The following is a 17,713-nucleotide window of genomic DNA, read 5'->3' as shown; positions in this document are numbered from 1 at the left end:
TGAATTAGGTTCATGTTTTTGTGCCTTATGCATGCCAATTGGTATCAATTAAATTTATGTATGTGGTTTTGAAATAATTTATATTCTTTATCGGTTTGGTCCATAAATTATGGAATCTATTTTACATACAGGAATGTATATATCAAAAATTCCACATTATAGTTCAGTTCCATTAACCTAACATATGAGATGTTCATGTGTAGCAGTTCTGATATTTGTAGAGGCCAATATTCATGAAATAAAATTTGCAATCACAAATAATAGTGTATTAATTTAATAGGAATTTGGAGTGCCTAAATCTTCTGCTAAATACTGGTGCAGACTTCAACAAAAAGGACAGATTTGGAAGGTAAGACATTCCAGATTTGTATATTGGAAAGGGCTGTTAAAAGTATTGCAGTAGCAGCTTATTGATATGTGGCCAAGTCTGGGTTCCAGCTTAAATGTGGTTTTTTGTGATATGATGTCTCTAATAAACTGTGTTTCAGCATATGTTCTCAAAAGTCACAAACATGTTTTGTAATCCTCTTTTGTTAGATAGGTGTTTAGTCTTTTTTATAAAGACTGCATTTCACATCAACTAATTTTTGTGACCCTTCTTTCCTTATAACATGGATCTAATATGTTTAAATTGCTCTCATCCAAGGACATTATTAATGTTTTCCAAAGAATGTATTAGTCAAATCTATACATCTGTGGCTATTTCTAAGCTCTTTTATTAATATACCCAGTATTTTATTATTACTGCTTCACCTTTCTCATTTCACAATATTGATCCCTTTCTGCTTTCCTGTTTGAGCTCTGAACTCTTTGGAATGACATTAATTTCTATTTTTAGTATATGATTTATTTAAGTTTAGATGGCAGGATCATTACTCATGTAAAATCTCATGTCACATCATGGAAAATATGGTTTTATGGGATGTGAAGAGCAGGAGTAGGACTTAAAGAAAATGTTATGGATCCAAAGTTGTATTTTGCTTTAAATTCCACTTCCATTATTTCCTGAGAAAGGAACAACTATCTGTCACAATTTTTGTCATCGGAAGTTGGGGTTTCCTTTTGGGCTGGATTTTGGTTTAACATTCATGTTATATAGAGGAATTTTTTCAGGAGATGGAAAATATTAGTTTAAAATGGAAAGAAATGTCTCCTCAAAATCAAGATATTTATAGCTGCAGTCTCTTTAAAAATAGAAAATGAAATTCTGAGTCATATTGGTCTTTTTAAAATTTTAGTTAAACTGGCATATTTAGAGAATTGTTTATGTATTTGAAGCTGGGATAAGTTTTCCCTGAGATTATACATCAGTACTAATATTTCATAGTTTTGATACAAGAAGACAAGGTATATTTAACAGTGCCTCTGCTATGTCAGTATAGATAAAAATAAATAGTAATGTTTTCCTCTCTTAGGCAAAATTGTGCTTTTTTATTAAAAATGTCTGTTTGTGTAATTGTTGTATTTTATTTGTGCTATATTTAGTTGTTGTGCAGTTTTTGATTTGTCCATATTTTTCCACGTGGCTTAAAATTACTTAACAGAAAATAGGATTTCTAATGTAAACTGGATTTCCCTCTCTATGTTTACACAAGAAAATTCAAATAAAGCTTCATTTAATATGAAGCTTGTGCATATTTTGGTTGGCAGATAAATCCACTATATATAGTTCAGCATTGTTAAGTGTCCCTAGAAAGCTGCCCTATTCTTTAGTATTGTGATGATGCATTCTTCACCACAAATACTTACTTAAAAATATAAGGAGGATTTAAGTTTCACTTTATTTTGCTTTTTCTGTCTCTATAATATTATTTTGCTGTTATTTACCATTGTACTTTTTATTTAAATGTGTACTAAAGAACTCCACTCCATTATGCTGCTGCCAATTGTAATTATCAGTGCCTGTTTGCCCTTGTGGGATCTGGAGCTAGTGTGAATGACCTTGATGAGAGGGGTTGTACACCTCTGCACTATGCAGCTGCATCAGACACAGATGGGAAGTAAGTGGCATGCTTTGTCCTAAAGCCTTTCTCATTAGGAACATCTGAGCTGTGAATTTCGTGTGTGTTCTGCCTTCAGATTTGCCAAATGCATTTCTTGTATTTTTAAAGATTAAATTTGACAGAGGTGTGTGCGTTGTATGTAAAAGACTTTACGTAACAAATATTTCAGAGGAAAAAAATGAACAGCAGGAAAATTACTTGTAAGACTTTTATGTCCTATAATGCAGATGTCCTAAATCAGGAATTAATTGGGAATAGAGTTCTTATTCCTATCTGCTGTGTAGTGGTTGGATAAATATCCTTTGTGGGGGTTATTAAGTTGGTTGTGGGCAGTAATTTTCCCTTAAAATCAAATTCTGAAGGATGGATATTAGCTTGATATTTCAATATAAGATGCTTTGTCTATCTGATGTTTGAGTAAATCACAGTTGTAATGCCAAACATGACTATCTGTTGATACTGTAATTTTTTATTATGTAGCTACACTTGTATTGATGAAATGCATCGAGAATCTTTCATAAATCCATGATCTCTTGCATGTGCTTATTTTCCAATGGTTATATTTGACATATATGTTAATGACTTAAATGCTTATATACAAAGTGTATATAGGTAGCACCAAAGTGATGATGACTTAAGCTGCAGACATTGGATATATTGAGAAGACAAGAAGAGCATCACTTCTTGTGCACACACTCACATATGCAAGTCGTGGTGTGCAGCAGCACACTCCACATGCACACAGTGACACCTTCCCTGGAGAAGTGCTGCTTCATGCCAAATTGCCTTTTTTTTTTTATACAGCACCTTTTAAAGGGTGAGATAGCAATAAGAATGAGGTGGTGTATAACTTAGATTGGGTTTTGAAAGCTAAATAAAGAGTACTTTTATGGCCATTTAACTTATATTTTAACAACGTGCCTTTTTTATGTTAAGCCAGATTTCAAAATTAAATTGTCTGGTGCTCTTTAGAAATAATATCAATTCCTGCTGGAGCTTGCTGAGACAATTTTACTTTAATTGCCCTCTTACAAGTTGAGCTAGGATTAATTTTAGCTTAACAGTTGCTCTGAAAACCTCCAAACTATAATGGTTCTTCAGATGACATCGTTTTGCCATCTGTCTTACATAAGGCATGAGCAGGAGTGATGATGACAATGCTGCAGAGCTTTGGGAGGTAACTCAAAGCATCCTCTCTGGAGCCCATGGGCTGCTGCCCTTCTCATTAACATTTGGGTCTCTGGAAGACAGGCTGCAAAGCAGAATGGCCTGAGGGGAAGCTTTTTATATTGCTGCACCACGATGAGTAGTAACAGCTGGAAAACCAATACTGCTCAGCTCATTCAAAACAGGAATGAAGTTTAAAATGATTACTGGAGTCAGAATATAAAGCCTGGGAAAAACATGTCATAAATCATCTACCAGGAAGCCATCTACGTAAAATTGCAAAAATATTTATGTGCAGTTTTATGGTCTTTGTTCAGACATCTTTAAAGACAGATTGTAGAAACAGGGATGTTTTTGTTGAAAATTATTTTCCCGTTCATTCCTGTTTGAAAGTACTTCTTTTGTATCTTTAACAAATGCTTTTGTTCTGGAATAAACACCACTAAGCCCCATTTTACCAAGACTAGAGAGAAAAGCATGATTTCATAATTTTCTCTTTAGAGGAGAAAAAGAATGTTGCTTCTATTTATACTTTTCTAATGGAAAATAAATAAAATAAATATATGAGAAATAAATTTAATTTACCTGTGCTTTCAGAAAGTTCTATTAATATTCTCTTAAAGAGACCTGTTGAGGACAGTTAATTATGTGAAAGATGTGGGAGTAACCTCTCTCTTGATGCAAAAAAACATCAAAAATAATTACCTGGAAAGATTGGGTACTTGAGGATTTTTAGCAGACTTGCTTCATGCAGTGTATTTAGTGTATTGTAGAAATTTAGGTAGCCAAAGCCAATGACATTTATTAATCACCTATGAATGGTAACACAAAATTACTGATGCAAATTAAAAAGAAAGTTAGATGATTGGACAAATGAAATGTAAGAACTCTAATTCTTACTTAATGAGACAAACTGATTTGTCTTTGGGTTTTCATAAATCTCGTCTCATTTTAATTCAAACAAAAACATGCAAGCACAGTTGTCATTAATGAAGTCTAGGCATTTATTTAGTGGACAAATAAAACCTGAATTGATTGGTTCAAAACATAGATATGCTTTACAAGTAGCTTTTTATTAGCTATACTGAATGAGTTTTAAAGTTACTTGCATCTTATGTTACATGTGTTATTCTTTAAAACTCAAGAAATTTTACCTTTCTCACTACATACCAAGACCTTGTTTAAGCTGGGCAAAAAATTATGGAAGTGAGAATCCACCTCTGATAAGGAAATATTTAGTGATCCCAGAGAAAAGAAGGGATGTTGACCTGTTGTACACTTCAGAATAACGAACAGCTTCACCAGAAAGTTCAAGGTCATAATAATGACTCTGGAAAAGGTTGCTGAAATTACAGTCATCATAAAGTATGAAACAGCAGAGTTATTGCTTGCAGTCATTAGTGTGTACACATGGAGTCTCTTAAAAACTGAAAACTAGGGAGAGAGTGAGCTGACTTGAATCCCCCATTTCCCATCCTCCTGACTGAGTGTAGATGAAACTGGGCTATAAATTTGTCCAGTGAAAGTAAGGAATGGTAAGATATATGTATGACAACAACTGAGTATTTGCTGTATAAACAAATTTTAAAAGTTGTATCTGGTAGTGCATATGTGTGTGTGTGATATTCTTGTATGCTACCATGAAGATCTGCTTCTCTTCTTTGCATATAACATACAGTAGAAGGGATTAATGCAGAAAAGCATACAAAATAGTAATCATTGATATTAGCAAAGGTAACTGCAGTTGTGTTAGCTGGAGGAAAATAGCCACGAAATACTAGTTTTAACCAAGTCAGATAACTCAGAAGATGCAGGATGTCTGCAGAGAAGGATTATTTCAAATTTTGAAGCTTTGTGATTGACCTTTATGTTTGTTGTAATAAGGTAGCATTCTCTAGTCCTAGCCAATATTGTACATTAAATCAGTGTCCCTGTGTGCTGTATTCTATTTTCCAGTTGAATTGGAACAATTTATCACTTAGCATTAAGTTGAAATTCAGCATTTAGATACATGGTTGCATATGTCAATTTGAATAGGTGCCTGGAATACTTGCTAAGAAATGATGCCAACCCCGGGATCCGAGACAAGCAAGGGTACAATGCAGTGCATTACTCAGCTGCCTACGGTCATCGCTTGTGTCTTGAACTGGTAAGAGAACAAATCCTGGATGGAAGGTGTCACTGCTGCTCTCACAGGGTGTGCTGCAGAGGCCAGGGCATTCCTCCTCCTTGCCTGTCAGCTGGGTCAATACTGGATTTTCAGTATTTTTAAAAATAATTTTATAATTATAAAAAATAATTATAAAATAAAATTATAATTTTCAGCCTCAGTGCAGATAAATTTAAGCATTTGGTATTCCTAAAATAGAAGCAAGGTGAGGAGCTAGGATGCTAGATACTGACTTTAAAAGATGAAAAATTCTCAGATGACGAGACAACTGGTTGAAGATGTGGGATATTAGGGGTTTTTGTGTCTTAATTTAAAATATACTACTTTTTTTTTTTTTTTTTTGGCTGGTGGCTGAAATAAAGCAACCACAAGTTATCCCACTGAGAACTTTTAAGAAATTTCATGAATGTTATTTGAAAGGAGCAAATTAAAATGTCGGAAGAACCTGTAAAGAAAGGGTGACTTATAAAATAGTTCATGCAGTTACAGTAACTAGTGGCCACAGAATAGAATTTCAGATAATAAAGTCATAGTTAGTTTTTTATTGCTCCCTTTACAAAAATATGTGTGCTATTTGATATGCTGTCTTATACAACTTCAGTATTTTTATTGAAATTGCTCTTTTATGTTTAAATGTATTCATGCATGAATTTTGAATGTTTTTAATTACAGATTGCAAGTGAAACGCCTCTAGATGTTGTAAGTCTATTATTTTTCACTTTTTAAGTACTGCTATAGAGCAAAAGGGAACATGTAGTTTTAATAATACTGCTTATTTTTTAGACTTATTCAGCCATTTCTTCAATGCATGAATGTATTATTTCATTTCAACTACAGTTTAGATTTAATTGGATTTTACAATTTTAAAATGGGAAATTATTTTTAAGCCATGTAGTTTTTTACTTAAACAGTTGTTTGACCATGCGTGATAATGAAAATGTAATTTGAATGTATTTGGTGTTCTTCAAATATTTTGAATGTTTTAATTCTACTAATGTACTTAATTAAATATGGTCTTGAAGAAGACCCAGAAGTAAAATTTCAGAACACATGTGAAAGCCACAAATAGTAATGTATATACATAGATATTTTAATGCTATAATGCTTTTGCTTTTTTTGAGTCCATTTTTTCTCTCTGAGAATTGTTTTCCTGTTCTCAGAAATCCATCCTGCTGTCTGGCCTTTCATATTGTATTCTGCTGACTTTTCACCTAATCAGGATGCTTACTTGGCTGATGTTTGGGGTTTTTTCCCTGCTGCTGTTGTCACCCTTCCTTGTCTTCCCTTTGTATTCATTGTTCATATTGCTACTTTAGAAAAAATACTAATTTCAATTTAGTTTCTTATTGAATTATTGCATTATTATGCAAAATTAAACTACTGGGGTTGGAACATGAACATGGGGGATATGTTGCAGTTCATTCAGACTCTAAAACGTTAGAGATCGGGACATCTGTAATTCTATACTATTCTTCCTACTTTTTCTCCTTTATTTTTCAATCTGTGTTTATGGAAAACTGTAGCAGTTATTGCTGAGTGTTTTCAAAGGTGAGGGGGTTTTGCACTCACTCTGACTTTTTCTCTCTAAGCTGATGGAAACATCAGGTACTGACATGCTGAATGACTCAGACAACAGAGCACCTATAAGTCCACTGCATTTAGCTGTAAGTTCTCAGTTCTTTAGTGATGACAGCTCATCTGGTAGCCAACAGTTGCTGCACAGATTTATTCATTTGGATTTTTTCAAAATAGGTTATTAAACAAAATGCAAACATATGTATTAATATTCCTGAATGAGGTATACAGGATGATTCTTGCATTTCACTTGAAATTTGCTTCACAGAACAGCTTTCATGTGGAATCTTCTAATTAAAATCTGTGCTAATGAAACTTTTATAAGACTTATTCTATAAGTAATTATGACTTTTTTAATCATTACATTGTTTTACTCTCTTTATTGTTTACTACGAGAAATGTTTGTCCTCAATACTTCAGGAAAAGTTTGCACAAGGAGTAGTGTAACACAATGATGAAATTCTGTCTATAAAAAATATTCAAAATGCAGAGTAACCAGCTCAATGTGTAGCTTTGATCTTTTCACTGAATTTAAAGCAATTGAAAAACCACTCTATACTTTCTGAAAATAGTCTCATGCAGTACATATATATATACATACACATATACATATATCTACAAAGTAAAAAATAATCTTTGGTAGTGGTAAATGAAAGCTATTTTACTGCATTCTTATTACAGGTGCTTTTTTAATATTTTATGTAAAAAGCTAAAAGCAATACTTAAGTTTGCTTATGTTCCTCGCTTGAAATAATCTGAGGATGATGTAACTACAACATAAAACGATGAAACATTGTGCAGTAGTCAAAAATACTGGTTTTTATGCAGATTGAAGACAGATGATTTTCTGGGAGTAGTTGCAGTTGCTGACTGAGGGGATAAAATAGGAAAAAACCACCAATCTTCTTGCTGAAATTGTGGGGTTTTAAAATTAGTTGTAACTGTTGTAACTACTTATGTCCTGCATCAGTTGCCCTTCTGCATGCTAAAGAAAGAATAGTCTCTTTATAGTATCATTTATGTAATTCTGGCAAGAAAGGGAAAAATGTTAAGGATGGGAAAATTGAATAATTTTCTTACTCTTGTAGGCCTATCATGGCCACCATCAAGCTCTGGAAGTGCTGGTACAGTCACTGCTGGACCTTGATGTGAGGAATAACAATGGGAGGACACCACTGGATCTTGCTGCCTTTAAGGGACACGTGGAATGTGTAGATGTGCTCATTAATCAGGGAGCATCAATCTTGGTGAAAGATTATGTTGTAAAGAGGACCCCAATTCATGCTGCAGGTATGTGCTAGCTACTAACCTCTAAAATTTTGGCTTTTGAAGTGTATAAACTGTTTAGAAGTCTCTGTCATTAATGTTCTAAGAAATGGTATTTAGGGACAGAGGATGACTTTCAAGGTATATATGCTGTGCTGAGAAGCATGTAGCAAGAGAGTTGCAGGCAGGAACCAGGATTAATCCAATAAACCAGTGGAGTCCAAGAGTGCTGTTCCACACTTCCCTCTGGAAGGGTGCATTGTCCTTGTCCATTCAAGTGGCCGTGCTGACAGGTGCAGTGACATGTCCCTGCTTCTCTCCTCATCTTTCACACAGGCCAAACTGCAGCCCCAAATTTAGAAAGGCAAATTGTGTTGCTGGTCTTGGCAGTAAAATGCTTCTAAAAATGACTGGAGTCTTGGAGAATTTTGGCAGTTTGAGAAGAGACATGAAAACTTACTTTGATTTTTTTCCAAGGATTTAAATGACTCCTGAGCATTTTCAAAATAACAGCAAATCCTTTGCAGTGTTTTCTTGCTGACTTTCCTAGAAAACATCTCTAGGCCTGCCTTTCTCTGAGTCTAGAATCCACACTAGAGTCTTTTTTTCCCCTCGCATTAAAAATAGGCTTATTAAATTTGGCATTTATAGTAATGGCATTACAGAAGTGTTGCAGTTAAAAAGAGCATTATGTACAAAACATCATCATTCTTGACAACTTGTTTTGTTGTCCATAAGCACAAGCTGTATTATGCTATTTGATTGAGCTTTCCTAACTTGTGTTAGCATGTCTGTCAGCTACAGAAACATGAATTGTCGCTGTGCTTGTGTGAGCTGAATACTGCAGCTGTAGGTCAGAAATAATTTCCCTTCCAAGAAGCAATCATTTTATCTTTCATGAGTTGCATTTAAATGAGATTTCTCAATTTTCTGTTTGTTCATTTTCCTTTTTTTTTAACTGCTTGGTTTATTACATCTATGCATTACATTTCCTTCCCCTTTCTAAATGTGATTTCCATTATTATTTTATAATATGTGCATGCTACACTTGCTAACAAAATCTGACTATGATTTGCTAGGTATGTGTTTCCCAGTGCCTTAAAGCAAGCAAAAATTACGCTAATTCTGATATCTTGTGTGTGTTGTATAAGCATATATTCCAATTACTTTTAATATATGCAACCTCTTTAATATATATATACATAAAATCTGTTGGCAGTTGATAGTTGGAATCAGTGGTTTCTAACACTGTACAATTGAGAATACCTGATTTCTGAAATTTTCTAGTATTCATATTTTAATTTAAGTTATAACAATGGTAAAATTGTACAGTGGGTTTTTAAGCTAATGGGCTTTAGTCTGAGCAGATAGGTTGCCATTCTCTTTGAGCTCTCTACTCAAAGGCAATTCATGTAAACCCCATATTTTTATAATGTTTTACAGCTACAAATGGTCATTCAGAATGTTTGCGGCTATTGATAGGAAATGCAGAGCCACAGAATGCAGTGGACATTCAAGATGGAAATGGACAGTGAGTTTAAATGATGGACATTCTGTTCTACACAAGTCATTGCATTTTGTAAAAGAAAAAACTAAATACTTTACAGTAATTATTTTTAATTTGTTTTTAAAGAAAATTATTGCAATAAACATGAAGTTGAGAGTGAAAAATGTTCAGTGGAGGAAACTAGAATGTGTCTTACTGCCCAGATGCTGAGAAAATGGATTCTAGTTACTTAATCAGGACTTCTGAACTGGGGCATGTTACTTTATTTTCTCAAATCTAAAAAGCAAATGAGTGGAAGGTCATTGATGATGTAAATCTTAACAGTGTTGAGTGCAAGGATAGCAGTTGTTGTGCTTGAACTGAGTGCTAGTCTGTTAAATTTCCAAGTGTAGATTTCCACTTTATTTCTGTCTCTGCTTAGGACTCCTCTGATGTTGTCAGTTCTCAATGGGCACACCGACTGTGTTTATTCACTCCTTAACAAAGGAGCAAATGTAGATGCCAAAGATAAGTGGGGAAGGACAGCATTACACAGAGGGGTAAGAGAATATTCCCTTTCTTTCATTTCCAGTTTCCTACATGTTAATTTCAAATAAAGACTTAATATGTAGTGTTAATTAATATCTCATTATTCTCATCTTGCCATTTTAATTTTTAATTGTATTTTTAGTTGCATTTGAAGGGTGTATTCTGCCTGTTTGCTACTCTCAGAATTCCTTTTGACTTCTACAACCTCCTTATCTTGCTGTAAAGTGTTGACTGGAGAGGTCCTAGAGTACAGTTTTTTGTTGGGGGCAAGGTAGGGTTAATAGGAGGAAGAAAAGCATGATACGTGCCACGTGCCAAATATTTTGTTTATAGTATCTGCCAGATAAGACAATTGAATGAGCCCAAGAGATTAGTAGTTCATTCAGTGTTGTTCCAAGAAAATATTCTGACATGAGTATTATAATACATTGCTATTTTCCCAACAGAATGTCTGTTTTTAGGAATAAAAATAGCAACTTATTTTGCTTATTTTGTTACGCCTTAAAAATGCAAGAATTTGCCTGAGGTTTAGGTTTGTTTGCTTGGGTTCTACACCTCGGCTTACATACATGAATATTTCCAAACTGGCCCTTTCCTGTGTCTCTCCCAGGCAGTTACTGGGCACGAGGAATGTGTGGAAGCCCTGCTCCAGCACGGTGCCAAGTGCTTGCTGCGGGACTGCCGGGGCCGCACGCCCATCCACCTGTCGGCGGCGTGCGGCCACATCGGCGTGCTGGGCGCTCTGCTGCAGGCGGCCGCCGCTGGGGACGCCGCCCCTGCCATGGCAGACAATCACGGCTACACATCGCTGCACTGGGCCTGCTACAATGGTACATGCATCCAAATGCAGCTCCACATTTATTTATTGGTATTGGGGTAGATGTATTAATAAGTTAATGTTCATACAAAAGCAACATCATCTTCCACTTCCTTTCAGTGAATGAGAGAAAATGACAGGATATCTTGAAGAGGAATTGTTATGGATACGAACGAGGCCAAACTTTCTCCAGAGAAAGAGGTTCTCGTTTATTAAAATAACTACAAGGAATGGAGTGCCCAGGATAAACCCAGGCACCCACACAGCGAGCCAAAAACGAAACAGTGTGCTGATCCCAAGTGCACTGGCTTCTCCCAAACAAAAAGTATTCCAAAAGAAGAAGAACCCTAACCCACCCGCACGCCCCGCATTTATAGTCCCCCTCGAGTCCAGGACTGGTGCATTTTGGATCCTCATGATGATTGGTCCATTTCCAGGCTTCTCATTGGTCTTTACCGCCGTTCATTCTAGACCAATCGTTTCTGCAGGGCTTCGAATGATTGGTCAGATGTTTCATCCAATCTCTCTTCGACCTTGCCTTGCCCCATCAGACCCCTGTTTCACCAAACCCTGGACCCTTCTAGCACATTCTAATAAGCCCCTCCCCTTTAACATAATACAAATAATAGAACATAATTAATACAATATAATTGAACTATATCCTGTTTTAACTTAACTTTTACCTATAACAAATGTATTAACATCTAATACATAAGAAATGTTTACTTTTGTCCTACATTTTTGTCATATACTGTCTTAGCTTTATGTCTCAAGGAGTCTTTAAATAAATTCAGCATAATACTTTTGAATAGAAATGTGTCACACACATCCCAAAAAACAACTTTCATAAGGAGGAATGGTTTCAGGTTAAATCTATATTAAACTTTCTTCATATCAAATATGGTACACATAAGAATCTCAAGTATATAAAAGTGATTCAATAAGAATTTTTTTTTCTTCGTCACTGATATTTTTCATGGATTTGAGAGTGAGGGAGACCTTAAAATGTAGGAAAATCATTCAGCACCTTTGCTAAAGATTTTGTTCTGTGTGTTCATTTAGAACATAGTAGAGGTTGTTTTTTATTTCATCTTTGAATGACATGATAGAGAAAAACCAAGAAGTAAGAGATTAAACCTTCATTTCACCAATTATTATTAAGTGAATAACTACTGAGCTGATGCAGCTGGGTGATAATTTCAACTAAATATGGAACAAAAATAAACCTCAAATGGTGGAGTTGTTTTCATGGAGACAAAGTGATAAATGTACAGAAGAGTTTGCAATGCAGAGGTGTAAAGAATTCAATTAGGTGCTCTGGGTGTTCTTCAGACAGCGTGAGGTACCTTAGAAATTTCATCAAGTTTACAGTATTACATGTCAGTTTGATTTTCAGGATTCCAAGATTGTATTGGTACCTAAATGTTGAATATTCAGCCCTGTTGAATATAACCAGTCTTTGTTTTAAATTTTCAAATACAATACTGCTTAATCTAATTTAGATACATATTTTTCATTGTAAGCTATAGTTAGACCTTTTCCCTTCTTTTCAATACCTAACTCTTACATTTGCTTTAGGTCACGACAGTTGTGTAGAGCTGCTCCTGGAACAGGAAGTTTTTCAGAAAATGGAAGGAAATTCTTTCAGTCCCTTGCATTGTGCTGTGTAAGGAAGTACAAAATTATTCTTCATAAATTTCATTGCTGTATTTAACAAAAGATTTATCATTCTGTAAATAACAGTCTGTTTAATTCCTTATAGGATAAATGACAATGAAGGTGCTGCAGAAATGTTAATTGATACACTAGGTGGTGGTATTGTAAATTCAACAGATTCAAAAGGAAGGTAAGAGTGCAAATGGAGAAGGAATGTCTGTAATGTCATACAGTGGCTGTGTCTAATTCTTCAGTCATTTGGGGGGGGTTGTATTTACTACTTAATGTTAATTCCTCAGTTTCCCATCTTATTCTTTGAAGGTTTTTGTTTTATTCTGTGCTAGAAATAAATTTTAGATTTTTTAAATCCTGTTCTTATTCAGTAAACTTGAATTGACTTTTTATTATACAGGCAACTTCGAGTACATTTTACATGTTTTCATTTTGTGGATAGAGCTTTATGCATCTTTTATTTTTTCTGAATCGAATTGTATCTCTATTATAAACTGTGTGGGTGGCATTAGTTGAACCTGGAAAGGGACTTTTATAAAGGCAGCAGTCACAACTCCAGCAATACTGATTGCAAAGGATCAGTGGGAGAGACTGTAGAGTCTTTTTTATTTGTAGGATCACAGGCAGGGATGCCCCTTTGAATACAGTAGAAAGCATGGCTGAACATGGCCATATTGTTTTTTGATCTGTTGTAGAACACCTCTGCATGCAGCAGCTTTTACAGATCACGTTGAGTGTCTACAGCTTCTGCTTGGTCACAGTGCTCAAGTAAATGCTGTAGATTCTTCTGGGAAAACACCTTTAATGATGGCTGCAGAAAATGGACAGACGAATACAGTTGGTAAAGAGAAAGCTTTATGTATTTCTGCTCTTAGCTCTGTTAATCTTACTGTGGGTGAAGTAGCCTTACAGTTCATGTTCTTGTGAATATATTTTGCCAAAACTCTGTTTTCATTTTCCCGTTTGGATTTTAAGGAATATGTTTTTAGTTAATAAAAGTCTTTATTTCCCCAGAGGTGCTGGTTAGCAGTGCTAAGGCTGATCTGACTTTGCAAGACAATTCTAAGAACACAGCACTCCATTTGGCTTGCAGCAAGGTGTGTGCACAGTCTGACTTATCAGTGCTGAGCTTTGTGTTGTCGAGCACTGTTTGAAAGTATTGTTACTTTGAGAAAACACTCAAAGCAATTGGTGAGGAATATTTGTTATGTGACAGATATTTGTTCTGTGTTAAGGGTCATGAAACTAGTGCCTTGTTAATCCTGGAGAAGATTACAGATAGAAACCTCATCAACGCCACCAACGCAGCCTTGCAAACGTACGTATCACAGGGACCGTGTTTGAAAGATGAGTTCTTGGTGTGTATCTTGCTCATAAAGAGGAATATTTTTCAGATTTTTTTTCAACCTCAACTGTTTATAGGTACCAAGAGTTGAACCAATTTGGAATTGAAAGGGTGTTTTGCTCATACTTACAGCTCTGGATGTTTTTTTTTCTCGTGGGTGAATAGAATGAAAAGTAAAACATTATTGTGATTCGTGTGTGGAGTTACTGCAATCCACTGAGATTACTTGTAAACTGAGATTTTTCTATTTTAAAAATTATCCAGTTTTTCAATTAAAAACCACTTCATTTAACAACTTGAGGCAAACTAAGACTTGGTCTTCAAAGTCTTAGCTATCTACTTTAAAAAAAATAACTGCCTGAAGTGTGCTTTTATTCTTCAGCATGCTTTCTGTTTGATGCTTCAAGGGTGAAACGTTATTGTCTATTAAATATCATGGAGAATACACTATTCTTAAACCTTCCTGAAGATGGTCTCTCAAATAGAATTAAATCTATTTGGTTAGCCTAAATCACAAGGAAACCTTAGAAATGTGTGGTATGTCATACCAATCAAGATGGGCTACTAAAATGACTCTAATGCATTTTTTTCCTTTTGGAGAATGGGTTTGTGTTCAGGGAATACTTGGCACACAACGTGTAGCTGAGTTATGCACATGAATTATCAGACTGCTTTAGTAATGGTATCACAGACCATTTAGGGGGAAAAAAAAGCCAAAAAAAACCACCAAAAAACACCCCACACTGGAACTTGTAAGCAACTCACATATTATTCTGGCCTTACATCCCTTCTGGAATCTTGCCATATTCAAGCTCATACAGAGCTTCCAAGTATTCCCTGAGACCTGCTTGAATTAAGGAGTTAAAATAGTAAGAATTCTTCCTTTGCTTTTGCTGCTCACCATGGTGCACCTCAGGCAGCATGAAATCACCAGAAAGCGGGAAAGGATTGATTGCCTCATTTCTGGCTTTAAACAAGGATGTCTTGGGAGAAGGAAAAGCAAAAAGGAGATGGGAACAGATGTGGGAAAGTATGCTACCACAGGCTCATGTAATTCCACCCACATGCCTTGGCTCAAATAGTTTGATCAAGAGATGTCATGGGATAAAATAGGTACACATTTGCACCTCTATAAAGTGTTTATATAAATTGCAGAGTTTTAACTTGTTGTTTAAATAATACTGCTTTAGCAAATATTTAATAACTAAATTGACTTTCAGAACAGCTTAAACAAAGTCCTTCTTTGTGGCAAGATAAGCATTAAAATTGTTGGTCTCTACATTAAAATTACTTTAATTACAGTACATTTTTCAGTATATCTGTGGGGTGTGGTAATTCTTGCATTTTTAATACTTTAAGGCAAGCACCATAGATACCATAGATACAGCTGCTCCTGTTTGTATCTTTTGCATTTCTGATATATAAGTGAGGCATTTGTTTCCAGCTTATAGTTAATTCAAACAACTTCAGGAATCTTAGAATGAATGAAGAGCAATATAAAGCAGAAGGGAAGTAAACTGATAATTCTGTTTCCTGCTGCGTGATGATAAAGTTTTATTTAAGCCAATGGGAACCAGTTTTGAAAAACTGTTGCATTTGAAAAAGATACAATTAGAATATTTGAGATAAAAGTACACTTTTCTTTATAGAGCAAGTCAACACAAAATTGATTTACGGTTAGTAGTTTGAGGTTTAGAAAAGTAATCTGCTTTTCTTGCTTCATGCATTATACTGTGAAATATTTTTTCATCTCTAATTACAATGGAATATAGTGGTTTCTAGAAGGCAGATTGATGAAGTGTTTCTGCATCTCTTATGGATATTTACATGAAGTAGCAAAGGGCTGCCATTCTGCTGTAGAGCTCCAGTGAGTGATGGCAGTGATATGCAGTTACTCTCACATGTGACAGTATCTGTTACAGCAGTTGAGTGGGGGATTTATCAGCAGTAGGGTGCCAAGTGTTTCTGACTTTTTAACATGATAAACTCCATAAGCAGGCACATCTTTACTAGCAGCTGCTTCCTCCCTGTGTGATGCCATGGAAAGAATAAAGTTCACAATTGGTATTTTGCAATAAGAAAAGAGATTTGCTGAGTTTTCCATCTTAGTTATTACATTTACAATATTTGTATAATGTGTAAATAACATAGAAGTATAAGTATTACATTTAACTAGATGTAAGCTACCTATCTTACTTCATGACTTGTTCTAAGGTTTATATATGAGTTTGCTTGTCTTCACAGACCTCTGCATGTTGCTGCTCGAAATGGACTAACGGTTGTAGTTCAAGAGCTTTTAGGGAAGGGAGCAAGTGTACTTGCTGTAGATGAAAATGGTAAGAAAAATCTAACTTTGTTTTCCTGTAAGGAACTGTGCTTCTAAACTCAACTCCTTCAAAAACAGTAACTGTGGAAACTCCAGATGAGCCTTGCAGTAGGTTGCCCTCACAGAAAAAAATGCATTGCTGGTGGATCATTTTAGCAAAGCAGCAGAAGTAGGGTGAGTGAAAACTTTGAGAACAGATGCAGGTCACAGCACAGAAAAGTTTGGCTTGCATTTGTAGTTCTATGATGCACTATAAAAGTAGTTTTATGATGCACCTATAAATGCACTAGCTTTGGCATACCAAAAATGGTCAGAAAAACATAATGCTCAAAGTAAAATACAACTTTCAGCTGTTAAGCTGGATTGAATTGCTATTTGTTTTGTCACAGTAGGTATATTGGTGTTAGCTTTTAAAAGCTAGTATGATTTACAGCTCACAGTTACTGCTCTCAAGCTTCTGGCTCTTCAGAGTTTTTGGCACTTAGAAGTAAGAAGTAACTGCTTTATCATGAGAATAAATCCTACATCTTGTAAAACAAAAGAAAATTAGATTTACTGACTAATTCACATATTTTCATATAAGATATCTGTGGTCCTCTTAAGCTGTGCTTTTGAAAGTGTAAGGCTCTGTCACTTATGCCATACAAGCAGGAGCTGGGATCTGGGGAGGGCTGAAGCAATGGATTGTTTGCTTTTTGACTTTGTTTGGGTTTGTTTGTTATTTTTTATTCCAAAAGTGATGTGCCTAATTAATAGTTCTAATTATATTTCCAGATTGGAAATTTTTTCCTCTTTTAAAGTTTGCTGTGACTTTCTCTGTGTGTTTCTCAAATTACACCGCTTCAAGTAACATGGGTGACTTAAAGATCATTCCTTGCCTAAAATAGGGCACAAGAGTAAGTGCTAAAAGAAGCTCCCTCAAATGAAAAGATAAAAAGATATATCTTTTTTTTATTTTTGCTTCTCATCACATGTATGCTGACTGGAGACATTTGCATTTTTGTGGGCTTCTCATATACAGCCAGCCAGTCCCTTGTTAGAATGGATCTTTGACATAACAGAGGAAAACATTTGAATCAAAGTACCCTGGCAGCCTGGGGATCTAAAAATCATCTTTTTTATTCTGCTCACATTTTAAATTTTAAAGTAAGTCTGAGCACTATCTAATATTTTTCCTTACTGTGGTTCTTTCTAATAGCAGTTGCTTTGTTTATACAATTTTAAGCAGCCTTGAGACTATATCAAGCAGCCTTGATGGATTCTTTTTCTGACTGAAGAAATAGGCAGTGGAATATTTTGGATCACAACACTGACATTCTCTTACTTCAGCATAGTCCAGAT

General features: G+C 35.1%; 1 protein-coding gene across 1 annotated transcript in view; it reads left to right on the top strand.

The window, feature by feature from the left end:
* The window catches only part of ANKRD28 (ankyrin repeat domain 28), a 78,031-nt gene that overhangs the window by 52,152 nt on the left and 8,166 nt on the right, over positions 1 to 17,713 (top strand). Inside the window, exons 13-27 of the mRNA XM_059484972.1 lie at positions 281 to 349; positions 1,860 to 2,000; positions 5,208 to 5,319; positions 6,013 to 6,039; positions 6,930 to 7,004; positions 8,004 to 8,205; positions 9,625 to 9,712; positions 10,110 to 10,227; positions 10,827 to 11,046; positions 12,612 to 12,699; positions 12,796 to 12,879; positions 13,397 to 13,542; positions 13,716 to 13,798; positions 13,937 to 14,019; positions 16,291 to 16,382. Of these exons, the coding sequence (XP_059340955.1) occupies positions 281 to 349; positions 1,860 to 2,000; positions 5,208 to 5,319; positions 6,013 to 6,039; positions 6,930 to 7,004; positions 8,004 to 8,205; positions 9,625 to 9,712; positions 10,110 to 10,227; positions 10,827 to 11,046; positions 12,612 to 12,699; positions 12,796 to 12,879; positions 13,397 to 13,542; positions 13,716 to 13,798; positions 13,937 to 14,019; positions 16,291 to 16,382 (1,628 nt within the window). The remainder of the gene's footprint in view (positions 1 to 280; positions 350 to 1,859; positions 2,001 to 5,207; positions 5,320 to 6,012; positions 6,040 to 6,929; positions 7,005 to 8,003; positions 8,206 to 9,624; positions 9,713 to 10,109; positions 10,228 to 10,826; positions 11,047 to 12,611; positions 12,700 to 12,795; positions 12,880 to 13,396; positions 13,543 to 13,715; positions 13,799 to 13,936; positions 14,020 to 16,290; positions 16,383 to 17,713) is intronic.

The sequence above is a fragment of the Ammospiza nelsoni genome, chromosome 1 (genome assembly GCF_027579445.1).
Source record: "Ammospiza nelsoni isolate bAmmNel1 chromosome 1, bAmmNel1.pri, whole genome shotgun sequence".
NCBI lineage: Eukaryota > Metazoa > Chordata > Aves > Passeriformes > Passerellidae > Ammospiza > Ammospiza nelsoni.
The sequence above is the reverse complement of the archived record's forward strand: the minus strand, read 5'-3'. Positions and strand labels throughout refer to the sequence as shown.